The 15,513-nt window shown below is 33.8% G+C and overlaps 1 protein-coding gene across 4 annotated transcripts in view; it reads left to right on the plus strand.

Moving 5' to 3' along the window:
- The window catches only part of LOC105195921, an 86,026-nt gene that overhangs the window by 29,934 nt on the left and 40,579 nt on the right, over window positions 1-15,513 (plus strand). For all 4 annotated transcript variants that reach the window (XM_039447416.1, XM_039447417.1, XM_039447419.1 and 1 more), the window contains 3 exons: window positions 9,854-9,951; window positions 10,028-10,168; window positions 10,233-10,378. In XM_039447416.1, the coding sequence (XP_039303350.1) occupies window positions 9,854-9,951; window positions 10,028-10,168; window positions 10,233-10,378 (385 nt within the window). The remainder of the gene's footprint in view (window positions 1-9,853; window positions 9,952-10,027; window positions 10,169-10,232; window positions 10,379-15,513) is intronic.

The following is a 15,513-nucleotide window of genomic DNA, read 5'->3' on the forward strand; positions in this document are numbered from 1 at the left end:
GCGTCTTCATCGCGACCATCAAAATGCAATGCCAAAATAGCAATGGTAATTTGGCGTCATTCACAAATAACGCCATATTGCAAAGCAATGAGCTTCTTATTGGACTTGCAAATATTAGATCGGAAATTTAGTCGGAATGCATTTTTTATCTTATAATAATAATAATATAGAACTGAGGGGGTGCTTCTCACGGTTAAAGATCCGTCTATGGCACACAGACTGCAGTCCATTGTGTCTTGTTCTAGTCTTTCACTACTTATGAGAGCTCTGATTTTCTCTAGAAGAGACTCAGGTCTCTCACCGGTAGTTCGCTTATTTGCTCTGGCTCGGGAAAAGCCGAGCCTAGCAACTTCAGCTTTAGCCCAGCATAAGCCGGGCAATCACAGAGTATATGGAGACTCGTCTCCTCCTCCTTTTCTTATGCCCTGTACTCGGTCGTGTCAAATCAACCCAGCTTGTTTATGTGATAATTAAGGGCCACTTGACCAAATCAGTATTTGCATCACTAGCCTGGCAACCTTTCTAAAGACTTAATGTTTCTGGCTAGGTCCTCGCTGAGCGTTTCCCCTAACAAAGCCTATCGACATTTGGTCTTTATTTCATTTTCCTAAAACTTGAGGTGCTCGTTCTGCAGCCAGGCCTGAATCCTGCTTCTGCCTAGGTCGAAAGGAATCCCTAGCTTTGGTTCTAGCCCGAGCATCTCCATCTTTGATGCAACCTTGGCGAGCCGATCAGCATTCTCGGGTGACACTTATTTGGATACCAACCAAGCATCTTGACTTATCTAACCCAATCAACGGAAAAACTCTATGCATCGGCCGCTGTGAGTGGTGGTGTCCAATCGGTCCCGTGTTTAAACGGGATCCGCCTGGCATTTTTGTTGCCTTTGCTCTCCGAGTAACCGGAGACTTGGGTCAGGATGTTCCTTTATCCCTCGTTAGCTCTTCCAGTACAGCTCTGCACTCCTAGACTAACCATGAGGTACAAATCAGAGCCTCCAGTGCCTTAGCAACAGCTTAGTTATCCGAGCGTATTTTGATGCACCTTCTTGCCTCCTTCCTTTTTAGAGTCAATTGGACACATCTTAGAATTGCCACGATTTCTGTTTGAAATAGTGTGGCATACTTATCAGGAGGCAGGCTTCCTCCCTACGACAGACGATGCCCGCACCAGAGCTTGTGCCCGATTTGGAGTCATCTGTAAATCAGACGTCCCCGTCTCGAGTCGGATCCAGTATTTCTGGTCTTTCCCAATCTTTGAGTCTCGTGATATGTACCTTGGAGCACCTGTTCGAGGCCCGAATTGCTGGTATCCTGTCCTGTCTTATCCCGAAGATGGGATCAGCCAGAATGCCACTGAAGAGTCTAGTGTTGTGCCCATGTGGTGAGCACAGCACTAAATATATTTGTTTGGGATTTGTTTTTGCCCAAACAGTTAGAACTCACGGGACAGCAGCAGCTCAGACGGGTTGTCAATTAAGATACACTTTTTTAATCACAATATAATGTTGATTTATTCTTAAATGTTCTTGTTGTACATGTAGTACCTATTCTTAGGTGCCCCGTTATATTGGGCCGCGATGCGCGTTATCTTCTTGTGTATTGCGTCACGACTCGACGTATATGTTACGCACGGCTGTGATGTTACTCTGACGGTTGTTCAAATTATTCTTTGTTGTTTTTCCTTTTTATCTTCCAATATTGCTGATGCTGAATTGTAGGTCGCGTGCACGCTGAATCGGCGGCGATACGACATCCGGCGAAAGACTATCTGTGCCTTCCGTCGTTATCGCATTTTCTGCACGTCTTTTGAAAGGAAGTTTTGTAAGACAATCTGCACCTTTTATTGCTCTTGCGTTTTGGTCAATTTCGAAGCGCGAGTATTTGCTTAAAATTAATATGTACAGCAACGAAATTGTTTTTTGTTGCTGTGCACTGGTGTTGGCTTAAGCTACAACATTAGTATGTCCAGCTTCCTCTTTCCACTTTAAATTGCAGGATAGCAGATGTGCAGCAGCCGCCGCCGCTCTCACCACCACCTAATGAAGCGGTCCAATTCTGAACAAAGTGCTCATGGCTACCACTGGGGTGGTTTGCATGGCATCCAAAGCCTCTCTTAAGATCAGAGCCCTAACATGCTCTAGCGCTGCCATGGCCGTTTTCTTTTGCACTAGGCCACTACACAACTGTTGCGTATGTAAGCCTGGGTCTAAGTATTGTTGTGTAGATTCAATGGACCATCCTAGGCTTCAACCCTTATGTCTAGCCAAAAATTTTTTTACACGTCCAGAAATAAGATCATAGGCTTTTACAACGATTGTTGAGGTGTTTCCTTCAAGACAGTTTCTTATCTAGGATTATTCCTAGATATTTCATTGACTTAGCTGGAACTAATTTTGTCCCCTCAACAGGGCTTGTTGTTTTTACACGCAAATACAAGGTGGCACTTTCTAAAGTGCCCACTCTGTATTTGTGTGTGAAGACAACGAGCCTTGTTTTTAGCAGATTTACTGACAAACCGGTCTTTCTGCACCACCGTTTTACCGTTCCCAGTGCACGCTGCATGAGTTCTAGAAGCGGCTCAAGAAAGGGTCCTTGTATCAGCAAAGCCACGTTGTCAGGACGTAGCCCCTCGCATGACGAAGCCCCTCTTGTTTAGCCTCTCAAGCAGCCCATCAACTACTAGGCACCATAATAGTGGAGAGAGCACCCCGCCTTGCGGACGACCTCTCTCCACCCATCCGCTAACTTTTGCCGTTCCTAGCGAAGTTACAGCGTTCCTACCGTCCCAACATACCCTGGATCCACTCAACGAGCACACCCCAGCGCAGCGCTTTTTTGCACGCCATCTTATGTCGGGTGTTATTAAATGCTTTCTATATCCAAGAAGTTGCCTACCGCATAGTTGCCCCTCTCCAACTGCCCTTCATTAAACGACACTGTTGAATGAAGAGCAGTTTTTGTGGAGTAGCCCATGCGGTATGCATGATGTGCGTGATGCAAGGGAAGTCGTTGGAGAACAACGTCCCTCATATACGCATTAACCAGTTTCTCCAAGATCTTTAGAAAAAACGAAGTCAGATTTATCGGTCTGAAATCCTTAGCGGATGAGTAGCTTGTTTTTCCTGCTTTTGGGATGAACACCACTTTTGCTAGTTTCCATGCACTAGGCGTATAGCCTAATGCCAAGCATGCTTTCAGTGTCCTTGTCAGAGGCCCCATAACCAGCTCCGGCTCTTCTTTAAGATCTGATCCGGACCTATCGGCTTAAAGGGTTCGAAAATATTTATCTATTTTATCTTTTCAGGCTTAACGATGCCGGCCGCTAGCCCCTAATCCTTTTATCGAACCCTACATGAGCCCGATGCTTCACAAGCAAACAACTCTCCGTGCTCTCTACGAAAGTCCGGAAAGATGACTTCTAGCAGATTTTGTTATCTTTATTCCCACCTATAGGTTTGCGGAATCTTGTAACTCTGACACAATCTCTGAACAGAAAACACATTTTTTTGCCTATAATTTATGAAATTAATACCTCAGAGTCTGATAAAAACGATAAATAAAACTTTATTAAAAAATATTTTATTTAATAATTACAATATTTTGAAAAAATTGTATTGCAAAAATTTGCAAAAAATGAGTAGGGTGATGTGGGGTAAAATGAGACAGGTTTTTGTTTGCTCTTATAGAAGTGTCAAAAAATTGAATTTTTGAACAATCAATGCTTGTTTGCACTAGAGCACGAAAAAACTAACTTTCTATAATTGTGGATTTTTAGTGTTTTGATTTTAAGTTGTATTTTAGCTATTTATTCAAAAACAAAAAAATTTTGGGTTTTTGAAAAATAGTGGGATAAAGTGGGACACCAAAGAAATTTTGTCAAAACAGCTATAAAACCAACCATAAAGTCAACTTAAATCGACTTTTATGTTTAATCAACACTTCTAAATAATAAATAATTGAAAATAGAGCAATAAAATCTTTTCTTTTCTTTATAATGGCTATAGCATTTAAATTTACAGTCTGTTTGATAAGAGCGTACGAGTTATTTCTTCTATAAAAACACAGATTTGTTACAAATTTGATTTGGATCTATTAATATAAACTAAATATCAATAAACTAAAATGTTTACTTAATAAATTGTCTAATTTCTCTTGTTATTGAGTATGGCCTGGCAACGTCGAGGCATGCTTTCCACATTTTCAGCCGTTGTTTCAAGAAGAAATCTCTTTTCTGTACATAACGAACGAGCTGCTTTAAATTAAAAACCCTTTTTTCTTTGAGTTTGACCTTCATTATTATCTACACATTTTCGATGGGATTGGCATCAGGCGACTGGGAAGGTCAATTCATTGTAGGGATGCATTTTAACTTCAGTCGTTTTTTGATGTGTTTTTTACTCAAAAAAGGTTTTAATTTTGTGGACCGCTAGCCGTATCCGGAATCAAGCAATTGTTGTTTATTAGTATAAAGGCTCATTGCTACACCTTTGTTTAATAAAAGATTCTTTGCTCGCCATAACGAACATTCAGAATTTTTCTCAAACATTTTGATAGCTCTAGCATACTTTTTTATCGTTGAGCGCCGAGTGCTAGGTTCCGACAGGTTATTAATATTTTTTGTTTTGTTATATCATTTCACCCACTTCCTAACGAATCCCTCTAACTTTTTTATGTAGCGGCCAGCAGTTGCATACGACATTTTTGGACCTTTTAGATGTGTACAAAGAAACACTGCTTCAAAACGACTTGCATACGCAGCACTCATTGTGATTATTTTGCTCTGTTATAAACAAAATAAGTCATACTACTCATACAATCGCAAAGCATTCTTTTGAATTGTTCAGAGAATCGAAAAAACCGAACTTAACACCTGTGTTCCATTTATTAATAAAATGCGGAACTGTACGTTTTTGTCAAACAGATTGTATAATTCTTTGATGGTTTGCGGTTACTATCACATTATAGTAATATTTAATATTAAATCTTTTCTGTATATAAGTAATAACATTTGAAATAATTAATAAAATCACTTTATTTGCACTAATTCTTTAAGAAAACATGAAAAACCCATTTTATCCCACAACGTTAATTTGCACGCAATCATTCATTACCGAAACTAGATTAAGTTTCTACAACATTTTTTTTTATTTAGAAAAATAATAGAAAAACGATAACTGTACATAATTTTCCTTTGTTGAACACTTAAACTTGCTTAAATCACGAGTATTAAGAACACAAGAAAAACTTTATGAAAATGACTTTTAAGATTAGTCTTGTATAGAACAAAATTTTTGTACACAAACTTCAATGGCTAATTAAAACATGAGCTGTCATGATAAATAACAGATGACAATTTTTTGTTTTGCTCTAAACTCACTACTACATAGAAATATCACTTGCCTCACGTCCCACTTTATCCCACTTCACCTTACTTTGAGTAAAGAATCTAAAATTTTTTAATTTTAACGTAAAGCAAAACAACCACTAAGGAGTTTTTAGTTGATTTTTTGGATTAACAAAAAAAAGTTTGATATGAATTGTTTAATTATTTAAAGTATTGATAATCGATATTTTTGAAAAATTGGCGTATCATATTTTTACTATTGAATAGAATTTCATTATTTGAACAAAATAAAATAACAGATAAAAGGTTGTAATGAATAAATATTATTATTGTATATATAATTAATGAGCACAGACCTCGGAGACTTTCCGGAAATTTTTATATTTGCGCATGTTAGCATGCAAAAAGTGTAAGAATAATACAATGAAAATAATAAATATCACAGTGAGGATGGTCCAAATCATAGGGATCGAAACGTTTATAAAATTGTTGAAGAATATTTGAATTTCACTTGAAAACCTTGTGTTTGGCATTAAACATTATACTTTTAAATTTCACAAAAAGATCAAAATAACCGAGCAATAAAAGATGACATATATATTAAAATATTGTTTACATAGACGAAGTTTTACATTACCAAACAAAACGTTTTAGCTGCACTTAGCCTTTCTCAATCGTATCTAAATTAATAAAAACCGAGAAATATAATTTTAACTCATTACGTTGACAATAATAAATAATATCGCTATTAAGAGCTGAGAACTTTGTTTCTTCATTTTTATCAGATGCTAAGTGGATTGTGAATAAAATATGGATGCCGCAATTTCACAGATTGTTCATTTGGAAGCGAGAGTACGTTTGTCCGGCATTGTGTGTCATTGACCAATTGTGAGGCGCGAAGTAAGTCAAAACATTTGGTTTCCTATGTTAATTAAAAAAATTGTCAATGTCGAAAGATCTAATAAAATATAAATTAAAAACTTAAAAATAAACAATAAAATTTTGTTGAACAAATATCTCAATTAAAACATGTCAGATTTTTGTATAATTGTCTAATGTATGTAAATCTTGTCACCGTATGAGATCCAGTTAACGACTGAGATGCGTTTGAACGCTAGGATCGACGATATTTTGTTAGAAATGGTGGTAATAACGAAACCTAAATATTATGATACGGAGCCAACAGAAAATTCTTTTAAAATATCAAAATAAGCACCATCGAATAACTCAGTGTCTTTGCTTAAATTTATGCTATTTTTTTTTGTTCTTTTATTACTTCTGATATGAGTCTTTTATAAAAGTTTTTTTCAATGTCCAAAATTTGTGTATTATCCCAATTAAACGTGTGATTTTTGACTAAAAGAAAATTGTAGTGCACTATTTACTGCGCGTGTGCTCTCATTAGGCCTTTATATTTTAATAATACAGTGCACGTAATGCATATTCATTACGTTAAAATAATTTTTTATATTCTATACTTACATATTTATTTTTATGTTGTATTTGGAACCCAGTAAACGCATATTTAATAAAAGATATAGGGGTATCTTGAACAGCAAAAATATAGAACTTACCTACACAGTACCAGGAACTCTAGGATACCAGGAACCCCTTTTAAACTTTCTGTGCATTTTCACATTGAAAATAATGAAAAAAATGTGCTTGCAGGCTTATTGTACCTTTAGATAATTAGTTTTTCTTGAACCTTAATCCTAGTCTTCAAGTTAGATTATAAAAAAGTTACAGTATTGTAAAATATTACATAGGGAACGTTATACTCATGTGAGAAGAGTTAGGATTAATCTATGGTAAAAAAAAAGTTTGCCCATTTTTATAGATAGTTTTGGGCTATCCGCGTTCAATCATCAATCACATATAATTTCATACATAATAATGATAGTATTAAGAAAAATATAGATTTAGATTCTCAAACTTCCATCGAAAATAGTTTTGACCTCCTAATGATGTCATTTTATTCGTTTGACGGCTCATCATTAGAGCTGTCTAATACGATAAATATTACATTCTGCTACAATATAGACAATATAGAATGGTATTGTGTTTTATTAACTTGTTTGGACTGTATTTGAGCTTTATGAAATATTAGATACATACAGTGTCCCATTTTAACTTTCTCATCGAAGTATATCGTAAAGTATAAAAGATATAAGAAAATGTTTTAATCAAAAGTTGTAGGGTTGAAAGGGAGATATAAGAATGTATCATTGATTTAACCTTGGATGGCGCCGTCAAACTTGGGCTAAAGTCGTATTGGTGTTTTTGTTTTTGGGGGGAGGGGACACCTTATTTGTAATTCTAGAATCTAATAACTGATGTCAAGAGCTTTCCAAATCATTGTAAGTGAGTTACTTTTTATTAAATACTTTCCGAGTTATAAAGTTTGAAAGCTACAGTATAATATAACTTTCAAGCCTTATAACTCGGAAAATTCTTAATGAAAAATAACTTTTTATAATGTTTTTGGAAAGCTCTTGACATTAGCTATTAGATTCTGGAATCAAAAATAGGGTATTGCATTTTAAAATATCAATGTGATCTTGACATTGGTGGCGCTATCCAAAGTCAAACCAATGGTATTTTCTTATATTTTCTTTTGAACCTTTCAACTTTTGTTTGAAACATTTTCTCACGTCTGTTATATTTTACAAGATTTAGGAAGATATGAGAAGATAGAGTGTTTTATTTTAACATTTTAATGCAAATGTTAAAATAAGACGCTCTGCATATACCCAATATTTCTTAAAGCTCGAATACAGTCCAGACATGTTAATAAAAAACGATATCATGTTTATTTTGTAACAGAACGTTATATTTATTGTATTGAGTAGCTCTAATAATGAATCATTGAACGAATAAAATGACGTCATTAGGAGGTTAAAATTACTTTTGACAGAAGAATAAAGATCAAAATTTGTTTTTTCTTTAATGCTACTATTATTATCTACAAAATTATATATGATTGATGACTGGACGCGGATAGTCCAAAATAGGCGAACTTCTTTCAGCTATTAGTAGAAGGAATAAGGTAAAAGATTTGTCACTCAAATTTTAACCGATTTTAATGACTCAAGATGTATTAAACGCGGAATACAATGCGCTTGAAATAGACAGAAAAATAAATATTACAGAATAAAATGTTCTATTAAAATATTCTATTAAAATATAAAATATTCTATTGTTAAAGTTGGAAATATCGGGAATAAAAAACAAAATTTTACATTATTGCGAACGTAATTTACAAGTCATTTTCCATTATAGAGAAATAACAAACATATCATTGGAAAAGTTTTCCTTTTCTTTTTCCAACGGTATAAAAACTATTAAAATTGGATAATAAGTAGTAAAGTTATGATTTTTCAAGTACATTTACCCACTTAAAACCTACAGTTTTTTAACCAAAAACGAGATTTTTGGAGCGTTCGAGAAATTTCTTGTACACATAATTTTTTGTTTTACTAAATCTATAACCTATCACTTCAGAAATATAAATCAACTGTAGCATTATGTAATATTTTAAAATAGTATGTATTTATGTTCCTTCAACATATACAAAAAGATCACCAAAAAGGGGACTTGGTTTACAAAATTATTGTTGCATTCATCCATCCATACATTCACTTCTTTCACGCTACCTATTTTACTTCTGCCTTTATGTACTTAAACTTTCCTTTTTATATCGTTGTTGTATACCTATTGTATACTTTATCTGTCTTTTATCGTAATTTTGTCTATATAATTACATTATTCTCATTTTTTCCTTACAACATTCTTCCACATTTTACATTTACATTTTTCATCCTTACTATACTTCTTTAAGTTACACATTTTAGTTATTTTCTATTTATATTTCTAATACTTTCTTATCTTATATCGAATCTTGTCGAGTCAGCCCGTCTTTAATGTCGTCGAAAATCACTTGAAAATTTTCACGCTTTAATTCCATTTTTCACGATTTTACCGATTCTGATTCCGATAAATTGATTATTAAGTGTGTTTTTACAGGGTATAATGTAAAAATAACACAGTTACTGATTTAGTGTTTTTCGTGAATGATAATTTTGTAAATCTGGTATCTAAGAATGTTTTACTACAGCTGGATACACACTTAGCAAAAGAATAACGAACACATCTATAAGCATCTATATCGCGCATAAATTCTCTTTGAACTACCGCCATATGAGCGAAACGAGCCGAAGGCGAATCGAACATTTTATTCGCATTCGTTTTAGCGTATATATCTACTAAATGATATCTACTAAATGATAACGAACATTCGAATTTGCTATTCGTTTGGTGTTAGTTTGTTAAGTGTATACTCAACTTATGGTGGTTTTGACAAAATTGTGTATCCAGTTTCCTTGATTCTAAATCCCCTAATATCTCAATTTAAAAAAAAATTATGTTATTTATCAAATGACCGATTCAAATTATTAAATATTTTTAAAATTAGCATTTAAAGTGTATCTAACTAATATGTACTTAATAGGCTCACAAACACAAACAAAAATTTAAAAATGAAAGAAGCATGTATACAAGCAAATATCTACCAAAAAAATGCTTATCAACTTAAGACGTGTAATATTTGTAAGTAGAATTATAAAGCTAGCTATAAAATATATTATTACAATTTTTATAATTTTATAGTCTTTTTCTTTTTTAGATTTTCCTCTTGAGAGAATTTCAGAATTAGTGTTTGGAGCATCGTTGCCTGAAAAATCCATTGTTAATATCAAAGTCATGGAAAAGACTGGAAGAAGAAATCTACCCATTTTGCAAGAAGAAGAGACGTTTAGAATTTTTGGTAAATATTTTTTGTGAAATTATTCTGCATATGTTAATACAATTGTATATTACGTATGTTGTAGAAAACCCCGAATTAGTAAAACCAGTAATTACTACAATAGATGGGAAAAGGTTGACTATAGAATTTATTTTGCTTGAGATTGCAGCCATTGAAAGAAAAATTAATATCGAAATAGAATCGGAAAAATGTATACCAATAATCAACAAAGTATGTAAAAATATTAATATTGGAATTTATTTAAGTATAATAGTACAATATTTTTATGAATTTAATCATAAAAATATATTAGGTTTAGGATATTTTAAATTTAAATGTTAAAACTTTAAGAGTGTATGGGATTATTAAGAAAAAACTCTTTTAGTGATGTGCGAGCGCGATAGTAAGTCGCCGCACTTGATTTTGAAATAGAAGGGTAAAGGAGGAAAGATACAAGAAGGCTAGGCGCCGGTACTCGTCTCGCACGAGACGATAAGGATCGTGACGATGACGGGGAGATTGAGATCGGTGAAATAACTATTTTGGTAATTCATGGGAGTCAACAGTTCAATATATTTATCGATTATTGTCACTGATATACTGCTTGATCACCAACGTGATCGACCCTTCGAATGCCATAAAGTTCCGCGCCACGCGGTAATGGCGTGACCATTGGAATCTCGCCAAACGGAGATCGCAATGTTGCGCGCCGAGAGATCTCGCTGTCGGAAATCTCATGCACAAGTCCCCACCGCGCGGGCGAGTGCGAAGAGCGTGTTTTACAAGTTTACGATTGTTCGATTCTCACCAAACGGAGAATCTTCGGAGCAACCGCGGTTCGAGCGCGCTCGCTGCCGCGCTGCTGCGCGAACACGATATCACCGTGTGACTCTCGTCACCGACGGCGAACGCGAGCCGGTTCGGAGCTCGCGAGTTTGCTCCGGCTTCCTCCTCACTCACGACAACGCGCGGTCGTTAGACGCGATTACTTTTATGTCACTCGCGTGAGCCCAAAGGTACGATTGCGATCTTAGAGTGGTATCGAATCTCGGTACACTGACACATGGACTGAATGTGTGTTTCGGCTCCGACGACTCGAGGAAGAAGAAGGAAGAAGAAGCCGGAAACGAACGACTCGCATCGCCGAACCCGCGTAGCAAAACGGGAATCGCGAGCGCTCCCCTCCCGGATATCTTCAGCGCTACGGCTAATTTGAATAACTTAATGATTTCGCGATAAGAATCTCGGGGAGGTGGCGCCATCCCGCGATCTAAGTAGAGCGCGCAAGGACCACGACTGTACGTCGTGGTTTCATTGTCCATCTCGAAACAAGTGATTTATTCGTTTTCATTTGGTTTGAAGAAATCTTAATTGATAAAAGTTTTTATTTTTTTACTTATTTATTTATGTTATTGCTTTTTTGATGAAAATATTCAAATATATTGTTGGCTTTTTACCATGCTTTTTTGAAAGAAGTTGAATTTTTTATTATCTCAAAATTATATCAAGAGATTGAATTTTAGCAATTAATTTCTTATGAGTTTTGTTTCACAATTTATTTCCATCAAACATAATGTGAACACATGAAGTTACGTATACACAAGAAGGAATTATTGATCATAAAGTTATCATGAATGATATATGAGTTCAGTAAATAGACACGTAAATGAGTGAATAAATAAGTGAAAAAATTTATTTCTTTTGTTTTTTTTACCACTTTCTAAAATGAACCAAAAATGAACAAATCTCTAAAGGACTTTTTTATAATTTATCGATTCTGAAGATTTGACATTATCTTCGAAACACAAGGAAAGGGATGGCAAGAGAGGATAACAATATAAAACGGGATATCCTCTATATCGCGCGATTTGTATGCAGGAATTACAATCGAACATACACATTAGATGATGTTACTCCCGAATCAGCGAATTAGGCAACTGAGTTAAATCATAATTTATATATTGTTATGCCCGCTTTTCGGCTGAGCTTAAGAAGCTGGCCGAAGGAAGATCCATCGATTTTAAAAAAGAAGCGCGGCCGGCTTTTGTTCTGTTTCGGGACGCGGAGCTGTCTTACGATATTTTTAAATAATTTTGCTACAAATTAATTGTACATAGTGATCTGATTAAAGTCAGTGTTCTTTTTTATAAAAGAGTGCCGTTCGCGCCTCTCTTTGCGAGAGTTTTGCTCGTTTCGTCGAGTACAATATTTATTTTTTGTGTTCAAAATAAGGCACTTTGCAATTTTCTGATAATTTTAAACTGGTTTGACTGCGTTGAAATAAATTCTTTAAATTTGGAATAGGCTTGCAATAACAAAAAAATGAAAACGGATCCAATTTAAATTTTAACTAAATATATAATTATATAATAAAAATTATCTTTATATATACACATTCATATTTTATATATTTTTAACAATAGTATTTATACATATATATCTTTTAACAAAAATGATGGCTTTTTAAATGTATTTCTGAGAAAAATGTATTGGTTTTAACTCTTTCGATACCAGGTACACATGTGTACCATTTATTTAATATAACCAGGAACTCTGAATAGACCGAAACCGAAACTGATAAGCGGATTATAACCGTTATTTTAGTCGGACTGAAACCGAAATATTGTGGAGGTAAATTGACCGTAACCGTAATCTGACCGAAAATATTTTTCCGGTTTTTTTGGTCAATTTTTTTAAAATGCTATTAAAGATCATACTGAGGATCAGGTAAAAAAGGAGTAAAGCGCGTGCTATGTAGACTTCTCTCTCTACGAGATAAGAATAAAAGAAAAAGATACACGGTATCTATATTTCATTTTTTTTTAAATATTTTTAATGCTCTATAGATATGCAGTTGATTTTAAAGATTAATTTTTCTTTCAATTTGTGAATATAAAATGAATATAAAAAATAAGATCTTTGTAATGTTAAAACTAAATTTTTAAACCTACAATTATATTTCAATTTTTCCGACTTTTTTAGAGCACCGAAAAAATTTGACAACTGAACTTTTAAGACCGTAGATATTTTTACGGGCGAATCTTAATAGCACACGGAATCGATAGCACACCACCACTCTCAGTGGCCGATGCCTAAAGTTTTTCCGTTGGTTGGATTAGATAAGTCAAGATGATTGATTGGTGGGCTATTGCACCGTGCGTTGTCGGATTCCCTCCATTTACTTCGAAGTTCTCAATAAATAGCGATATTACAGGGTGTCTATGGAGGATTACTTATTTATTTCTTTGCTTTTATTATGATAATTTGATTAAGATTATTATGTTATTTTATAGAAAAAACCATTAAGACCAGTAAAAAAACGATCATTAATGCTGCAAGTTACTGACAATGTTGAAGTAAAACAAAAAAAAGAGATTTTGAAAGACCCGGAACCTCAAATGATTTTTAAACATTTTTATATTAAACAATTATTTACAATAAACAGGAATTTTTTGTAATATGATATTTATACTTGCATTATTTTTATACATTATCATTTTTATACGTTATTTAATTTTACAATAGGTAATTGTACATTTGTAACCGTAACTGAAAAAGACCGAAATCAAAACGGTGACCGTAACCGTTATTAGTAACAAGACCGAAACCTAAACTGAAAATTGGATATAAATCTTTAACCGTAACCGTAATTGGACCGAAATTTTATTTCGGGCAGGGTCTCTAAATATAACCGTCTTGAAAGGATTAAAGAATAATGATAATTGTTTAAAAAATCATGAAATTTTAAACAATTACATAATTGCATTTTGTACAAATAGTACTACTTTTAAGTGTCAACTTCAAGTTGGTTTTTTTTTCTACTCCAAATATTATTTGTTATTGATAACATTCTCTTAGTAAGAACGTTTAAGTCAGGAAAATATAAACAAAATTCTATTATTTTTGAAATATTTTTTTCTTTTAACAACCTCTAGTTAAATTAATCGAATAAATTTGCAGAAGTGCCAATAGCAATTTAATGTATCAGAATTAACTTCACTTTTTCTTTTTTGAGACAAACTGTGTTCAAATTAAGACTGTAATTTTGTAAGTAAAGGACAAAATTATAATATAAAGAATACAATTTTAAAAAAAGGACAGAATTGAGTTTTCAAGAAATAAATAAATCTAAAGAACAGTTACTTGAAATAAAGGACGGATGGTCACCGTAGGGATATCGTGTATATATTAATATACAGAATATTTGATAAATACTACTTCTGCTCTTGTGGGTTGATAGAGCAGGTAAAATTGAAGAGAAAAGTCTTTTACCATTTTTCAAAATTTGCAATAGAGACAAAAATTAATAAAGTTGGCAAATGAGAACGTACTTTCTCTACTCACCACACGCGGAAACCGCCTGTTGGTCACCAAACCATAGGCAGCCGCGGTAGGCGACGTGGTGAGAAAGGAGAAGCAGCAATGGCTGTCTTATCTGTCTTACCGCGTCTCCTGCCACGGCTGCCTATGGTTTGGCGACCGACAGGCGGTCCTCGCGTGCAGTGGGTAGGGAAAGTACGTGCTTATTTGGTAACTTTAATTTTTATCTCGGTAAGTATTACGAATTTTGAAAAATGGTAAAGGACTTTTTTTTCTCAGTTTCACCTGCTCTATCAACCCACGAGAGCATAAGTAGTATTTATCAAACACCCTGTATATGCAGGGTGTCCCAAAATTTGCAAATCAAAATATTACAGCAAGAAGTTCTTGAAAAAATAAGTTATAAAAATACTTGCCATTTTTTGTCCCGAGCAATAATTTTTGAGATATAAGAGTTTTAAACTAGCCAATTGTAGATTACGATTAAACAGAAACTTGTGAACGAAATTTATGCTATAAATAAACGTAACGAATAAAATAAATTCACAATTTATCGGAATTTTCACTACATGTTATTAATTTGTATACGACGATATTAATAGGAAACGTTAATAAAATTTGCAATTAAAAGTCTTATAAATACGTGCCATTATTTTATTGTAATAGTTCTATAATTTTTTTAATCTCACACATTTATTTTTGCTTTCTGTTTAGTTTTTAATTAAATTAAAAATGTTATTGATTATTTTTTATCATTTACAAACAATAATTTTAATATAATGTTATAATACTTTACACACAATAACCTCGAACAATATGTTTAAATTGCATAATTATTTTGTAATATAATAAATGTTTAAAATAACATTAACCTGCTCTTCTTGTAATCGTAATTTAACCTTGTCAGACTACAGGAATAGATTGAATAATTTTACGCGTTATTTAACTGTGAACTTATATTTGTGACGAAATATACGAAATAGGAACCACGTGGTCTTACATTAAAGATAGACAGAGGTGGACTGACTTATAAACGTGATGAATGT

This window comes from Solenopsis invicta, chromosome 3 (assembly GCF_016802725.1).
Source record: "Solenopsis invicta isolate M01_SB chromosome 3, UNIL_Sinv_3.0, whole genome shotgun sequence".
Lineage (NCBI taxonomy): Eukaryota > Metazoa > Arthropoda > Insecta > Hymenoptera > Formicidae > Solenopsis > Solenopsis invicta.